At 43.0% G+C, this 16435-nt stretch overlaps 1 protein-coding gene across 1 annotated transcript in view; it reads left to right on the forward strand.

The window, feature by feature from the left end:
* Positions 1-14737, forward strand: part of LOC135212412 (mitochondrial intermembrane space import and assembly protein 40-like) — a 23686-nt gene extending 8949 nt beyond the window's left edge. Inside the window, exons 2-3 of the mRNA XM_064245783.1 lie at positions 13078-13164; positions 14415-14737. Of these exons, the coding sequence (XP_064101853.1) occupies positions 13078-13164; positions 14415-14737 (410 nt within the window). The remainder of the gene's footprint in view (positions 1-13077; positions 13165-14414) is intronic.
* Positions 14738-16435: the final 1698 nt, after the last annotated feature.

The raw sequence follows: 16435 nt of genomic DNA on the forward strand, positions 1-16435 counted from the left end.
TTGTAGGATATATCCAAGTACTGTACATATAAAGTTAGATTTGGTTAGGATGTACGTATATGAAAGTTGTAAAATCATAAGGTCCCTGAAATTCTGATCCAACTCAGGGTGTGACCTGGCTTCTTTGCAGTGTTTTCACGTTTGCAAATATATAAGCTCAGGATATGAGATGTCTTCAAATTGAAACCTTTCTTCTTAAACTAAAAATTACTGTACCCAATTTTAAAGTGTAAATTTGTTCATGAAACTTACCTGACAGATATATATATAGCTGTATTCTCTGAAGTCCGACAGAATTTCAAAATTCGCGGCACACGCAGTGGGTGGCAGGTGGTAGTACCCATTCCCGCCGCTGGGAGGCGGATATCAGGAACCATTCCCATTTCTATTCATATTTTTTTCTGTCGCCGGTCGGTAAACAACTGTTTACAGACCTCCGCCTAGGATTTTGAAACTTCATTAGCCACTTAAGTATCCTAATTATTCTTTCGATTATTGACTTGGATTTGTGGCTAGGCATACGCTATCATAAGTTAAATTTTTCATTGCATGATGTCTGAAGCTAGTTAGCCTAGTTTCAGACTTTGTTGTCTGCATGGGGTAAGGTGAGGCTACCGGAACTTTCGGTAGACACTCGCTTAGTATATATGACTTTACATGTTTTCTTTGCATAAAGATCAAATGTAATTGTGTAATGTGTGACTGATTACGGAAGAAGTAGGATTCATGTACGCATTTTAGAGCGTGTTAGAAATCAGGAGTTTTCCTCCACAGTAAACAACAGAAGTTAGAAATAATGAACCTTCTAAACTCCTGTAGGATTTATTTTGCCTAACCCTGTGGTATGGCTTACGGGCCTAGAAGAAGTGTCTGCTAGGGATTACATCAAAGTAATCTTAGACAAAAGTGCTCGCTCTCCAATCAGTGTTGTGAAGTAGTGCCCCTTGTGTTGTGGAGGGGGCGTCAGATCGGCCACCCATAATGCCTCTAGGCCTGGACTCTGTCGGACTCCCAGGACTCAGGGAGAGGGCATGTCGAAAGCCGCAAGAGGGTTACGGGGGCTCCCCACCGATCTGGCGTCCCTTCGGCAGGACCTGTTGACGTTTCCCAGGCTGCTAAAGATCGTGCACGTGCACGAATCTTGAAGGATTGCTTCTCGTCCTCCGAGGCGTCCTCACCCGCGCAAGGGTTGGAGCACTCGGAAGGACTCGCGCCCTCTAAGAAGCTTTAGAGAAGAGGACGCTTCACGTCCTCTCTCTCGTCAGGAGGGAACGTCAGATCGGCCCATAACGCCTCTAGGCCTAGACCTCTGTCGGACTCCCAGGAAACCAGGGAGAGGGCATGTCAAAAGCCGAAGGAGGGTTAGGGGTTTTCAACGCTGATCTGGCTTCCTTTCGGCAGGTCCTGTTTGTCGCTTCCCAGGCTGCCGAAGATCGAGCACGTGCACGAATCTTGAAGGTTTGCTTCTCGTCCTCCGAGGCGTCCTCCCCACACAGGGGTTGGAGCTCTCGGAAGGACTCGCGCCCTCTTAAGAAGCTTTAGAGAAGAGGACGCTTTCACGTCCTCTCTCTCGTCACGAGAAGATGAAGAGTCCTGTGCCCTGTCAGGGCTCTCAAATTTTATTTACATAAACGAAGGAAGTAATGAGGTCCTTCGGGTAATTTATGGTGCTCAGGAAGAGACCACATCTACCCTTTTCGAAGAATGCACTGGACTCTTTTCCTAAGGGACATTATTAAGGAGGCTCATTCATCTTGCCAGAAGAGTGATTTGAGCCTCCTGCGAGTGAACGCTCATTTATACATTATTAAGGAGGCTCATTCATCTTGCCAGAAGAGTGATTTGAGCCTCCTGCGAGTGAACGCTCATGAAGTTAGAGCTGTTTCAAACCTCGCTAGCATTCCAAAAGAATATGGTAATCAGGACATTCTTGATTCCACCTTTTTGGAGGAGCAACTCAGTATTCGTCTCTCTCTCCTCATGGCGCTCCGTATATGTTATGTAACGTTCGCTTTACTTCGAAAAGGATGTTGTTCAAGCTGATAAGTTTTGACGTCCGGCAAGCTGCTTTGCACAGTCAAACAACTTATGTCTCTGGTTCGGCATAAGAAGGGCAATTTAGACGTGAGGAAGCTTTTGGAGGTGCTCGACGCCTACAGTAGAGACGCTCGGCAAGCACCTTGCGAGGGTGTCTTTCGGACTCGGCGTTCCTTTGCTGAGTGTGTTTCTGGAGATGTTTCTTTTGCATTACTAAGACGCAAGTTGTCGCACAGGCGGCCACTGTCTTTGTAAGAAGGTATGAAGGTCTTTAAGGCCCGTCTTGAAGACGAAAGCCGTACGTCTTCCTTTAGTGTTCACACACTTCAGGAGCAGCGTGCGGCGCTCCATGGAGACTCGCATGAGGACGTTCCCTTGAAAATATTCAACGTCTCCACGCAAAAACGCGGTACGTCATAACATTGAGATGTTGGCAAGGTCGCTCGCCAGGAGCCTCTTGGCGGGCCTTGCATGCATCAGGGCGCTCAACGAGATCAGGACGCCTAAGCAGGACACTTATGAGGACGCTCGGCAGGACGCTTTTGTGGACATTCGCCAGGACGCTTCGGTGGAAGCTCGGCAGGACGCTTTACGAGAGAAAAGACTTGTAGACGGCGTCTTTTCATGTATGACACTTACCTGGCAGGTATATATAGCTATATTCTCTGTCGCACTGGCAGAATTTTCAAAACTCACGGCAACGCTAGATCACTGGTAGTTCAGGTGATCGCCACCCCCCGCTCCCGTGGCGCTGGTGCTCGGAATCATTCCCATTTTCCTCAGATTTTTTCTGCACTGAACCGGCAACATCGTTGTTGGTTCCCTGCTAGAATTCGAACTCGTAAGCTGACTTTCGCTGTACTTGGATGGTTTATTGGGTATCGTATTGGAAAGTTGGATGGCAATCGCGATTAGAAGTTCTTATAATGTCTGATTCTGGTGTAGTATTTAGAGTGTGTATGAAAGAAGGGTGCAAGGTGAGACTGCCGAAAGCCTCGTAGACCCTCACACAGTATGTAAGAAGTGTAGAGAGGTTTTGTGTACTTGGGATAATAGATGTAATGAGCGTGAAAGTTTAAATGAGAAGGAGTGGAAGACTTTCACGAAATATGTTGAGAGGCTAGAAAAGGATAGAGTAAGAGATCGGTGTCTCGGAGTGAGAGGTCAGGATCTTATAGTAAGGCCTTGAATACTTCTGTTATTTCTCCCCTTCTTACCAAGTAAAGAAGTTGTTAATCTCCTCAGGTCTCTCCTGCGCCTGAGCTGTTTCTGAGGATACTAATTATGTGAAAAGTGTTTTGCCGCCCTGCGTCAATGGGCGATCAGATTCAGCGTCTTACAGACAAAGTGGGTACGTTTGAAAGTGTCAGTGTAGTGGAGGGGGCGGCTGATCGTCTCACTCGTGCTCCTAGACCTAGGCCTCTGCCAAGCTCCCAGACCCAAGGGAGAAGGCATGTCGACAGCGAAGGGAGGCGAGAGGGTTCCCTTACGATCAGTCGTTCCCTTCAGGCAGTCCTGTTGCGTCCCAGGCTGCAGCAGTGCATCATAGAAAAGGCGACACTGGGAAGTGTTTTTCCTCTACAGATAGTGCTGCGTCAGGCAAGTATGGACGTTATGCGGAAGTTTCGCGTCCTCTGAAGAGGACGCATAGACCTACGTCTTCTCAAGATGAGCGTGACCCTCAAAGAGCGGTGGAGTAGTCCCGAGCATTTTCTCTTTAGTGATGAGGAAGAGGTGGTTCCGTTTAAAAGGAGGAGATCCTTTAAGTCAAGACAAGACGCAAGACCGCATGTATAACGACGGTTCTCTGGATAGGAGCCCTCCTTCTGAATACGGAGCAGTCTCTCCGGTATCTTCTCCTTATCGTAGAGCTCAGGATCGAATTTCTAGTTTTAATGATCCTTCTCGTCGTCGTTCTCCTCTTGCTCAGACTTCCCGCCAGGAAACAGAGACTAGGAACTTCTTTGAGAGATGCAAGGAAGGTTAGCCGACTTAGTTAAATCGTGGGAACATCGGAACATCCTCCTACGAGGCGTAAGGGACGCATCTCTCCCCGTCAAGTCATCTAAAAGGACGCATGATGGTTTGCCTCCTTCTCATCACGCTTCGGAGTCTCGGGTAGTACGCAAGTTACGGGAGCAGGACGCAAGTTACGAGAACAGGAAGCAGGACGCAAGTTTCCGGAGCAGGACGTAGGACGCAAGCTTCCAGAACAGGACGCAGGACGCAACCTCGGAGCTCAGAAGGACGCAGGACGCAGGCGGCAGGAGCCGGCTTCTTCCCGCGAGGTTGGAGAGATTTTCTGCAGCAAGACCTTGGTTTACAGGATGTGTCTTCGGCAGAAGAGGAGATAGAAGACTTAGAGTCTGAGGAGGAAAAAGATGGTGAAGCACCTTCTTCAGACTACAAGAAATTAACGAATTGCCTTCTTTCACTTTTTGAAGGGGATTTTCAGCCTGCAGCTCCGACATCAACCCCTTTCTCATTCTCCAAGAATAAAAACTCCGAAGAAGTCCTCGTTTTTGAAGATGAAGTTTTCGATTACGGCTAAGAAGGCTCTTCAAAGAATTGATACGTGGTTGAAGGAAAAGAGGGAAGCGGGGCAAGACTGTGTTCTCTTTCCTCCAGCCAAATTGGCATCGAAGTCCGGAATTTGGTATGCGACGGGGGAAAATCTCGGCCTGGGAGTTCCTGCCTCCTCCCAGGGGGATTTTTCCAACATTGTTGACAGTTCCCCCCCCAGCAGACATGCTTTGAATTCGGCTAAAGTGTGGTGGTCTCCATCAGAGTTAGATCATCTCTTGAAAGGGATTTTCCGGACCTTCGAGGTTTTCAATTTTCTTGATTGGTCCTTGGGGGCTCTGGGACGAACAGTGGAAAAATAATGAATCAACGGCTTCTCAACTCCCAAGCAGTATTATGTCCTGCATGGACAAAGCCTTAAGGGATGGCGCGAATGAGTTAGCATCTCTTTTCACCGCAGGAGTTTTTAAAGAAGAGGTCACTCCAATGCTCTTTTGCTGCTAAGGGCGTTTCTAACGCCCAGAATCCGAATTGGTTTATTCCCCACTTTCGGATCAGTTATTTTCCTGCGGATATTATCAAGGATATTTCGCTTTCCCTAACTCAGAAGGCGACGCAGGATCTGTTAACTTCTTCGGTAAGAAAATTTTTACCCAACAAGGTGGTTAAGAAGACGCCTAAGGAATCAAGACAAACTAGTCAGCCCTTTCGAGGCAAGTCCTTTTCTCGTCCTGCCTTCAGAGCAAGAAGAGCTCCGTCCAAGAGGGGGGGGGTTCGAAACCCAGTATAGTAAACAATGAACAACAAGTCCTTCAGACATCAGTAGGTGCCAGACTCCAGAAGTTTTGGGAGATTTGGCAAGAAAAGGGAGCAGATCCTTGGGTCGTCAAGGTGGCCAAAGAAGGTTACAAGATCCCTTTTCTGAAGAGACCACCTCTTGCGACATCGCCAAGAGAGCTTGGAGCTCACTACAGCGATCCAGGGAAACAAGAAGCACTACAAGAACAAGTTCTTTCTATGCTCAAGAAAGGAGCAATAGAACCTGTTCTGGATCACTTATCTCCGGGATTTACAACCGGCTGTTTTAGTAGCGAAATCCTCGGTGGGGGATGGAGACCAGTACTGGACGTAAGTCAACTCAACTTATTTGTGGAGAAGACGAAATTTCCGATGGAGACGACCGATTCAGTACTGGCAGCGGTACGTCCAGGGGACTGGATGGTTACCCTGGACCTTCAAGACGCATATTTTCATATCCCAATTCATGCAGGATCCAGGAAGTACCTGAGATTTGTGATCCAGAACAGGGTCTTTCAGTTCAAAGCCCTCTGCTTTGGACTGTGCACAGCCCCACAAGTTTTTACAAGAGTGATGGCAAGCGTGGCGAAGTGGCTACACATTCTAGAATAAGAGTGTCTCTATACCTGGACGATTGGCTCATAAGAGCCAATCAAGAAAGCAATGTCTGGAGGACTTAGAAATGACGTTACATTAACGAAAGAGTTAGGGTTGATGGTGAACTTAGAAAAGTCGAATATGACCCCCAGTCAGGAGCTAGTTTATTTGGGGATTCTGATCTCCTCAGTGACTTTTCGGGCTTTTCCGTCCCCACAGGGGACAAGAGCAGTGCATCCGGAAAGTTCAAGCCTTTTCTAGAGAAAGAAACAATGTTCAGGCACGAGTGTGGGGATGAGCTTACTGGGGACCCTCTCGTCCTGGAACGGTTCTTTCTTTCTAGGAAGGCTCACATGAGACCCCTACAAAATTTTTTGAACCAAGTCTGGCCAAGAAAATCGCAAACCAGATTCCTTCCTGTTTCGAATTCCTCGCAAGATCAAAGAGGAATTGCGGTGGTGGCTAACTCCGGGGAAGTTAGCGGAGGGAGCGTCGCTCAGCAAAAGAACCCAGACCATGTATTGTTCTCAGACGCGTCGGACGCAGCTGGGGAGCGACTCTCGGACATCAAGAAGTTTCAGGTCGTTGGAGCAAGGAGGAAGCGGCTTGGCATATAAACAGGAAGGAACTGATGGCGATTTTTCTTGGCTTTGAAAGAGTTCAACGCGGTGATTCGCACAAGGTGGTGCAAGTCAACGCGGACAATACCACAGCTCTGGCGGTAACATCCGCAAAACAAGGAGGGACACATTCAATCTCTCTTGCAAGTTGGCGGAGGAGATCCTTCTTTGGGCAGAGAAGGAAAACGTAAACCCTTCTCACCAGATTCATTCAAGGGGAGAAGAATGTGAGAGCGACCTGTTGAGCAGGGAAGGGCAACTTCTATCAACAGAATGGACTCTTCATCTAGAAGTATGCCAGAGTCTGTGGAAATTATGGGGTGCGCCCAGTGGTGGACTTGTTTGCGACAGCAATGACAAAGAGATTGACGACTTATTGCTCTGCCAGTCCCAGACGTCAAGCAGTCGCAGTAGACGCCTTTCTTCTAGATTGGACGGGGCTAGACGTGTACGCCTTTCCCCGTTCAAGATATTAGGAAAGGTTTTGAAGAAATTCAGGGAGAGTCAAGGGACAAGAATGACTCTCATAGCTCCATACTGGCCGGCCCGAGATTGGTTCACAGAGGTATCTGGAATGGACAATAGATGTACCAAGGACACTTCCAGCAAGAGTAGATCTACTCAAACAGCCTCACTTCAAAACAGGTACCACAAGAACACCCTCGCTCTGGGTCTGACTGCGTTCAGACTATCGAAAGACTTGTCAGAGAGAGGGGGTTTTCTAGAGAGGCGGCCAGAGCGGTGGCCGGAGCTAGAAGAGCCTCTACTATTAAGGTGTACCAGGCGAAGTGGGAAATCTTTCGCAAGTGTGCAAGAGTCGGAAGATTTTCTTCATCCAGTACCTCTGTGACCCAAATTGGCCGACTCCTTTTATATTTAAAGAAGGAAATAAAATTGTCAACTCAGACGATTAAAGGCTATCGGAGTATGTTGGCCTCAGTATTTAGACATAGAGGTTTAGATATTACAAATAATCTAGATCTGAGAGACCTCATAAGGTCTTTGGAACAAGGAAGGAACTCCAATACAGAGCGCCTTCCTGGAATCTCGATGTGGTCCTGAAATTCTTAGGAACTAGTAAGTTCGAACCGATGGATCAAGCCTCGTTGAGAGATATCTCGAAAAAGACCATCTTTTTGGTGGCCTTGGCCACAGCTAAAAGGTGAGTGAGCTGCAGCAATTAGGCAAACATATTGCTGGAAACATGACAAGCGGTTTGCTCATTCGGAGGGGTTCTGCCAAGAACGAGAATCCAGCTCATCCATGGCCAAGGTCTTTTGAAATTATGGGTCTTTTCAGATTTAGTAGGACAGGAACAAGAGAGAGTTCTTTGTCCAGTAAGGGCATTGCGCTATTATATGGAGAAAACCAGTAAGATTAGAGGAACTTCAGAATCACTGTGGTGCTCTGTGAAGAATCCTAGCAGAGCATGACCAAAAATGCTATTGCCTTTTTCCTTAGGGACTAATTAAAGAAATCTCATATGTTATGCCAAGAAGAAAATTTCGGCATCCTTAAGGTTAAGGCGCACGAAGTGAGAGCAGTAGCTACTTCCTTGGCTTTAAAAAGAATATGGCCCTCAAAAGATATCATTGTGAAACGACGTTTTGGAGGACTAATTCAGTGTTGCAAGTCATTATACCTTAGAAACGTCAAAACAACGTTTGACAATTGTCAAACGTTGGGTCCATATGTATCCTCATGGAGCAGTATTGGGCAAAGGAATTTCCACCCCATAACTTACTAACATGCTAGGCATTTTAATGAAGTGGTGTTGTTTTTATGGTTGTCTGAGAGGGTTATTTCCTCTTCAGTCTGTGAGTGTAGTGTGTTAGGTTAGTTTTGTGTGTGGTTCAGGTGGTCTAACTTATCCTAGCATGAATGCCCGTGGTAAGAGAGGGCTAAGGTTTCCTGTCAACAAATTGGTCCCGTCCAGTTGTCAGACCCTTGTATTTAGCTTCATCAACTAATAGGTCACGTCCTAGTTGGAAGCTACTAAGGTTTAGCAGGCTAAGAGGCAGGAATGCTGAAGTCAGCTACCTTAGCAGGTAAGGAATCTAAGAGTATTTTGAATTTTGTTAAATTTTAAAACTTACAATGTTGCTGTCTTTGACCCACCTCCAAATGTGTCAATCAGCTATATATATACCTGCCAGGTAAGTGTCATACATGAAAATGAGGTTATTATGATATAACAAAGTTCATGTATACTTCACCTGGCAGGTTATATATAATTAAATTCCCACCCACCTCCCCTCAGAAGACAGGGTTCAGAGAAAAATCTGAGGAAAATGGGAATGATTCGAGCACCAGCCAGCCACGGGAGCGGGGTGGGGTGGGCGATCACCTGAACTACCATGGGATCTAGCGGTTGCCGCGAGTTTTGAAAATTCTGCCAGTGCGAACAGAGAATATAGCTATATATATACCTGCCAGGGTAAGTATACATGAAACTTTGTTATATCATAATAACCTCATTATTGCTGTTCAGGATGTTTCTTGGGACGCTTGACGCTTTTTAAACGCTCGTCAAGAGGAGGTTTTTCAGGACTCCACAGGACATTCCTTTACAAAAAAAAAAAGGATTCGGATGTTAGCGGAGAGGACATACCCGAATTTTTTCTTCGATCCCTCCTGCCTCTTCATCGATTTCTCTGAGAATCGGGAAGATTATATACTCGGATTCCTGGGTGACTTTCGGTCATGTTAAAGGGTTTTCCCCTATTAGCAAAGTGCTAATTGTTTTGTCTAGTAAGGACGTTTTCCCCATTGTCAAGATACTTAACGTTTTGTCTTTTAAGTGTGGGGGACCCCTCATAAATGGGGTAGTTCTCATTGACATAGATTTTAGCGTTTTTATCGTTTAAGCGGATAAACTCTCATTAACAAATTTCGGAAGAGCTCTCATTCATTTTCAGAGGCTCATCCGGGGAGTAAGAAAAAAAGACTTGTAGACTAGACCCAGGAAGTCTTTATGTCCAATATCATAAGAACATTGAACGGTCCTTTTCCATCCTCGGTTCTCACTTGATGGTCTCTATTCGAATATTACTTCCCTTCTCTTGGCAAAGAGTCAAGGAGTTCTTTTAAAAAGTCTCATTCATTAGAACGTGGACAGTCGTTTCCTTCTTTCTCTTTTTCTCGTCGAGGAAAGATGTAGTAGAGAATTCGATGTTCAAATTACTACAATACTTACGTAGTTTATCTTTGCGTCATTTTGCTAACGCATGGGTCAAGTCATATACGCATATCGTATTTACCTCTACAGATAGAAGCCGAAAGAATGTTGTTCTAATGTATTTAATTGACACTCCCTTCAACCTTCCAAGAGTTTTCGGAGTAAGAACAACTCTTAAGGTATTGTTACGACAACACCAACTCAGCTTCTGTATTTAGCGAATTCTGTTTCGTTTAAATATGCCTGCTTGAGAGTTCCTTTTACTCGACAATATCATACCTATTCCTTCGTAAGGGAGTAGCTGGCAACTCAGGCAGATAGTGCGAGACGATGAATGAACAAGGCTGCTGTTACTGTGACATACGCGGTTGGTTATCACTCTCTCCCCCTGCGGGAATGGCTGACTAGCCGGTCTCTCTGCCCTACAATCATGGATTTTAGCCTCGGGTTGAGGAAATTTCTAGTAATCATGATGAGCATGCCTTCCGTTTACTTAGAAAATTTCAACAAGATATCTCTTATACTGTTTGGTGCGGTTTTACCGCACTGTAACAGAATTCTGTACGAGTCTAACCGCGGCATAGCACTATAATAATGCTCTCCTGCTTATGCAAAGCGCAGCCTTATTTAGGGAAGGAAGCAGGCTGAGTGAGGGAATGGATGAGTTTGCTGGGACCATTTCCTCGCTGGAGAAGCTTGTTTTTCCCTGAATAAACAGCAATTCAGACCGCTACAGTTTTTCCTCGCGGAGAAATGGAATTAACATCAAGATCTAGTAATAATTCTAATTTTCTCTCAACGGCTTGAGGATCACCTCAGGTGATAGCGAGATGGGTACCAGACATCCGAACAGAGGAACAGATGTCCGGGCACATTGTCTGAAAGAATTGGAAGCCAATTTGGTCGGCTCTCCAGTTCCTCGAGAGTGAGTTTTGATCGAGTGGTCCAAATCATCTCGGATAATTTCTCAGCTCTCTCATAGCTCAAGAAGAGAGTTGGTTATGGGCTTCGGCACGGAACGTAACGATCCTCAAGAGGTTAGTTAAACTAGTGCACGTCCGTGCGGGTCTTCTCGATCGGAAGGCAGCAACTACTGAACGTCTGAGTAATCCTCACTTAGAAGTATGTCGTAAGTGAGGAGAGACTGAGGGCGTCCTTTCGTTAAGTTTTCGTAATATTGAAGACGAAGGAGCTTCCTCTTAAGTTGTTCCCTTATTCATGATCCTAGAGGATTAGCATTAGTCGCCACCATGTTGGCCTTTAAGAGGTTGGATTCACAGAGGTCATGTAATTCAGAGAGAATTGTCCAAAGACCCTTCCCGAGAGAATCGGTGTAATCTAAACATCGTCACTTAGTGAAGTATCTAAAGATCTCTCCTCTCTGAGTCTGAAGGCGTTCAGACTATCGAGAAGCGATAAGATCTTCAAGATTAATGGCAGTCTCTTGGCCAAGGCAAAGCAGTGCTGCCTATTTTCAGTGTTCAATCGGAGGGGGCCGTTTCTGGAGATAGTGAAGGGAAGGGAAAATGACTGTTCCTCCACCTCGACCTCTGTGAATTTCTTTATGGTTCTATCTTTCCGCCGGCTGAAGTATGAGATAAGCTAGAAGTCTTAACTATTGTAGAATATGCAAATATGTTGTTGACGGCACTCTAGGCTCAGAGATTCGGTTCTGTCAAACAACAAAGCTTCACGATCTTTGAGGTCTGTGGAGATTTTGAAATTCTCTGGATCGAAGGTTCCGGCATGGAACTTAGACGTAGTCTGAGTTTCTGATGCCAAGAGCATTTCAAACCTATCCTTTCTGCGAATTTAATACACGTGACCAGAAAGGCTAACATTCTAACCGCTCTAGCCACGGCAAAGAGGGTTAGTGAGGTTTTTAGCCATCATCAGAAGGTTTGGCTTTAAAGGACATAATGCAGTCTGTCCTCTAAGCCTTCCGTTCTTGGTAAGAACGAAAACCTGTCTAACCCTTGACCTGAAGCTTGGAGACCAAGGGTATGGCACAAATTATTGGGCAAGGGCATTAGAGAGTCCTGTGCCCTGTCGGGTCTCTCAAGTTTTATCTTGATAAAACTATAGAAAGTCGAGGTCAACGGACAATCTGCGGTGTTCCGTAAAAAGACCAGACTGGTTCATGTCCAAGAACACCCTGGCATTATAGTCAAGGAGTTTCTTTTAGAAAGTCTCATTCATTATGTTTGCATAAAGATTTGAGATTTTTTCTAATATGAATGCTCAAGAGGTGAGGGCGCGGCCTCGGAAGCATTTCAACAGAGCATGACACTCAGTAACATCCTGAGTGCCACGCTTTAGCGAAGCAACTCTGTGTTCGCTTCACACTCCCAACGGGATGTGAAGACGACATTTGAGATCTGTAAGTCGCTAGGACCATAATATCCGTAGATATATTTTTGGGGCAGGAAGCAACACGAATCTTATCCTATAGAAAGGGATAGGTGTGCTTTTAACTTTGAAGGGATGGTCGCTTGAGGCGCGTTCCTTTTCTTTAGCCTAGAAGTTATGGAACTAACTTTGATAGGTTAGGTCAGGTGGTGGTTTTAGCTTCGTTGCCCTCAGAAGTATGGTCATATGGTCTAGTCACATTGTGGTCACGCCCCGTTGACAGATCATCTAGAGCGCACCAGCATTACATGGTCTCTACCTCGCTGGCAACTCTAGTAAAGCAGAAGCAGACTTGGTGACAGTAAATCACGAAGTCGGCTATGCTAACAGGTGACGAACCAAGATGTATATCATCTACTTATTTAGTTTCCTAAAAATCCTATTCTGTCTCTTCCCACCATCCGAAGGTGGGATTCAGCTATATATATATCTGTCAGGTAAGTTTCATGAACAAAATGTTATTGTTATAATACAATTAAGTTTGTTCATACTTACCTGGCAGATATATATAATTAAAGTGCCCACCCACCTCCCCTCAGGAGACAGTGGCACTGATAAAATATGAATAGAAAATGGGAATGGTTCCTGATATCCGCCTCCAGCGGCGGGAATAATGGGTACTACCACCTGGCCGCCCACTGCGTGTGCCGCGAATTTTGAAATTCTGTCGGACTTCAGAGAATACAGCTATATATATATCTGCCAGGTAAGTATGAACAAACTTAATTGGTATTATAACAATAACATTTTATGGAAGTATAAAGTTGAAGTGATGGGCCTTCAGGAGATCTGATGGATGGATGTGGTGAGGAGGGACGGGGAAGAAGATGCAAGGAATCAAAGTAGATGGAAAAATTGATTCAAGGTTGAAAGAAGCAAAAAGTTCAGAATTTTTATATGTATGCTTTTTCGCAGGGAAAGACAGGGTGATCTTTGTGACGGAGGAAGACCATGAGACACCAGCTAAAGTGTCGTTACCTGATGACAGCGATGAACAACCAGGTAATTGTGTGCTGAACTGCTTTTACTTGGCTTGAGAAATGTACTGTTGTGTAAGGTTTAGAATGTCCTCGCAATTTTGTGTGTGTGTAAAGATAACAGTACTGTATGTAAGAGGTGAAGTACTATGTTTTTAGTAATGGCTTTGAATCTTGTTTTTTTTTTTTTTTTTTTTTTATAAGAATTGCCCATGTATATCAGTTTAGTAGTACAGTACATTAAAACTATATAAAGTTTTTTGTTTAAAGTTAAATCGTTTAATGTAAACAACCACTTCTGCAGTTTAACTGTTTGAGAAAACTACTTAGACTGCACATTTTGAGGAAGAAGAGAACCTCGGTAAACAATCATGTCAAACAAATCATTACCATAAATAGTCTGGAAGATCTTTTGAAGTATCAGATGCATTTTACTTTTAGCACAGAAGTCAGTAAACTATATTACCAATTGTTGAGGAAAAATATCTCTTACCAGTATTTTGTTGTAAAAATTTATGGAAATTTACCAAGATCAAAGATGCATTCACTTTTGTAGATTGTACTTCTTTATTTCTTTGCACTTTTCTTTGCAAAATTACAGTTATAACTAACATACTATAAAAGTTAAGAACTAAAACCTACAGCAACCCCTGGGTATTTTTATGAGCCAATACATATATAATAAGATGTCATGTGAGAGAAGCATTATTGCTTCCTTTTGAAGTCAAGATCACAACTAGCTCATAAGCTGTCTGCTTCTTGATTTAAGCCAGTCTAAAATTTACCATTAGTGAATTTATGGGCCATAGAAGTATATAATGGAAACTCTTTCCCACCCGATTCCTTCAAATCGATGGCATGTAATATTGGGTACCAGCATGAGTGGATCCATTCACCACCCAAACCCTGTTATTGCTACTTTGATGTTCATCAAGGTAGTAGTGTTTATGTGAAATACAATGTTTAAATTTAGAAATTGAACCTTGGAGTACAGTATACCTCATTAAAAAATAAATGTGTATCAATAATAATGTAGTACAAACACCAGTTATGTGATGGATGGTCATTTGTAGTTGAATTGTTTGTAAGTTGGGTTGTTTAAGTACAGTATGGTATAAAGACACTCTGAACACAGTTTTAATTTGTAATCCCGTTTTAACCTCTCAAACATTCGTAAGGAAAATGTTCTTAAATAGGTTGGTGTCAGTACACAATGCTTAATCAGTTTCTGGGTGTTCTTAGTCTTCACTTCCTAATGTACTTTTTCTTTTCCAGTAGGCCTAATACAGCCAGATGGAGAAATTAACTGGAGTTGTCCCTGCCTGGGTGGGATGGCAACCGGCCCATGTGGAGTTGAATTCCGAGAAGCTTTCACATGTTTCCACTACTCAAGTGCGGAAATTAAAGGCTCTGATTGCCTAGAACCCTTCAGACAGATGTCAGAGTGTATGTCTCAATATCCAAATGTGTATGGAAACAAAGATGAGAAAGAGGGCCAAGAATTACCTACTGACACCAGTCCTGAATCTTCTAAAATCCGAAGTCATGAACAAAGGATTAGCCTTTGCTCGTTTTTAGTATTGAATTGGCATTTGTAGATATTGTAAATTTGTGTTTTTTTTTATGCAGTATGTGAGTTGCTTCATAACAGATGTATAGTGTTGGTTAGATAATTTTGTTACAGAATTTTCAAAGAACATCTTATGTACATTATGTATGTAACTCCTTGTACAAAACTGTTAATTCGTGCGATTTTCATTTCAAATGGGTCAGTATCGATGAAATCGTCACTCCAGTGGAGGACATGGATAGAAACATTCCAGACCAGTACTCGGTTGTCTTGTCATTCAAGAATGTGCAGCTATACTGAAACAAGATACATGTAGCATGAATTGTGGGCAGTCTTGTATGATGTTTGATGTGGGAATTATTTAATGGTTCCAGTAAAGAACGTCTTGAAAGTGTACATTAATTAACGCACACTAGTCACCTTAAGCTGATCAAGTAGATTATCTTCTCATTTTGAAGTTGTCTTACCTACACAGTTTTCTCTCATTTCCAGCTATGGTGATGTGAATATATACATATGTTGTACTAGCCAAATAAATTACTAGATTTTGGTAGATGTCAAGAAACTGCAAAATATAAAATAGTTATTTCCTAAAATGTGTAGAAATTTCAGGTGCTAGTATGTAAACAAACTGTCTCTACAGATACCTCATATGTGGTCCACTGATATACGTAAAGCAAGAAAATGGGAGATTAGGTTTAGAAATTGGAAGAATTATTTTAGTCAGGGAAGACACAATTCCACCTATTTATTTGGTAATGTTTATGTATATAATCTCTTCCAGTGTAGTTATTGTGATTTCATCATCCAGCATTTAATCAATTTCACATTTTAGGAGCTGCAACCCTACGAATTACTCTTAGTTTTATTTTTTTTCTTTATTTCTTTTTTAACACATCCAGCAGACCAGCTTGTGAGAGAGGTAATTTTCATAATTCAGTGTCTGGTTAGACTATTTATAAATGATAACAGACCCATGGATGTCAAGTTTGTAGCTCAGTGGTCTGGTTAAATTCATCATGATAATGATGATAATCATAATCAGATCCATTCATATATTTTAAGTAGTAATTTATTACAGGTTAATGATACATGTTAAATAATAAATACATATTTTTTAGGAACAAACCATTTGGACCAGCTCTATGATTGTTGAGAATGTTAACGCATTGGCCTTGTTAAATTATTTATTGTTGGGTAATAAAATACTAAATTATTTATTGTTGTTGATAAAAAACTAAAGGGATATATTATAATTTTACAACAAGTTTTATACACATCTGGTTTTTCCTTCTGTGCTGTATATTTTCTTGCTTTCTCTTTGCTACATGGTTACATTTGTTACGTGATTCAGGGTTCGCATTTCACCTACAGAAGCAGCTGAGCAGTGGTGAATATAGAAGTTTTATATATGAATCAAAACTAGTTTTCTTATGGTTATGAAATTTGACAGAAAAAGATTAATTTGTTGGATAATAAAACTGAACATGTGCAGTGACACTTATTACTATGCAGATAATTTGTATTTTTGTTATTTACAAAACAAGTTTATGTAATATGCAGATGAGCAGACATGTAAATAAAATACTTTTTGAAGTTAACGAATCTGTTCTTTAATATGAAACAGAAAAGGCTGTACAGTATTTGCCAAGAAATTTGTAAAATGTATCAGTAACTAGGTAGATGTGTATAGGCAATGTCAGTTTTGAACTGTGCATGAGTAACC

This window comes from Macrobrachium nipponense, chromosome 41, assembly GCF_015104395.2.
Source record: "Macrobrachium nipponense isolate FS-2020 chromosome 41, ASM1510439v2, whole genome shotgun sequence".
In the NCBI taxonomy this organism is placed as follows: domain Eukaryota; kingdom Metazoa; phylum Arthropoda; class Malacostraca; order Decapoda; family Palaemonidae; genus Macrobrachium; species Macrobrachium nipponense.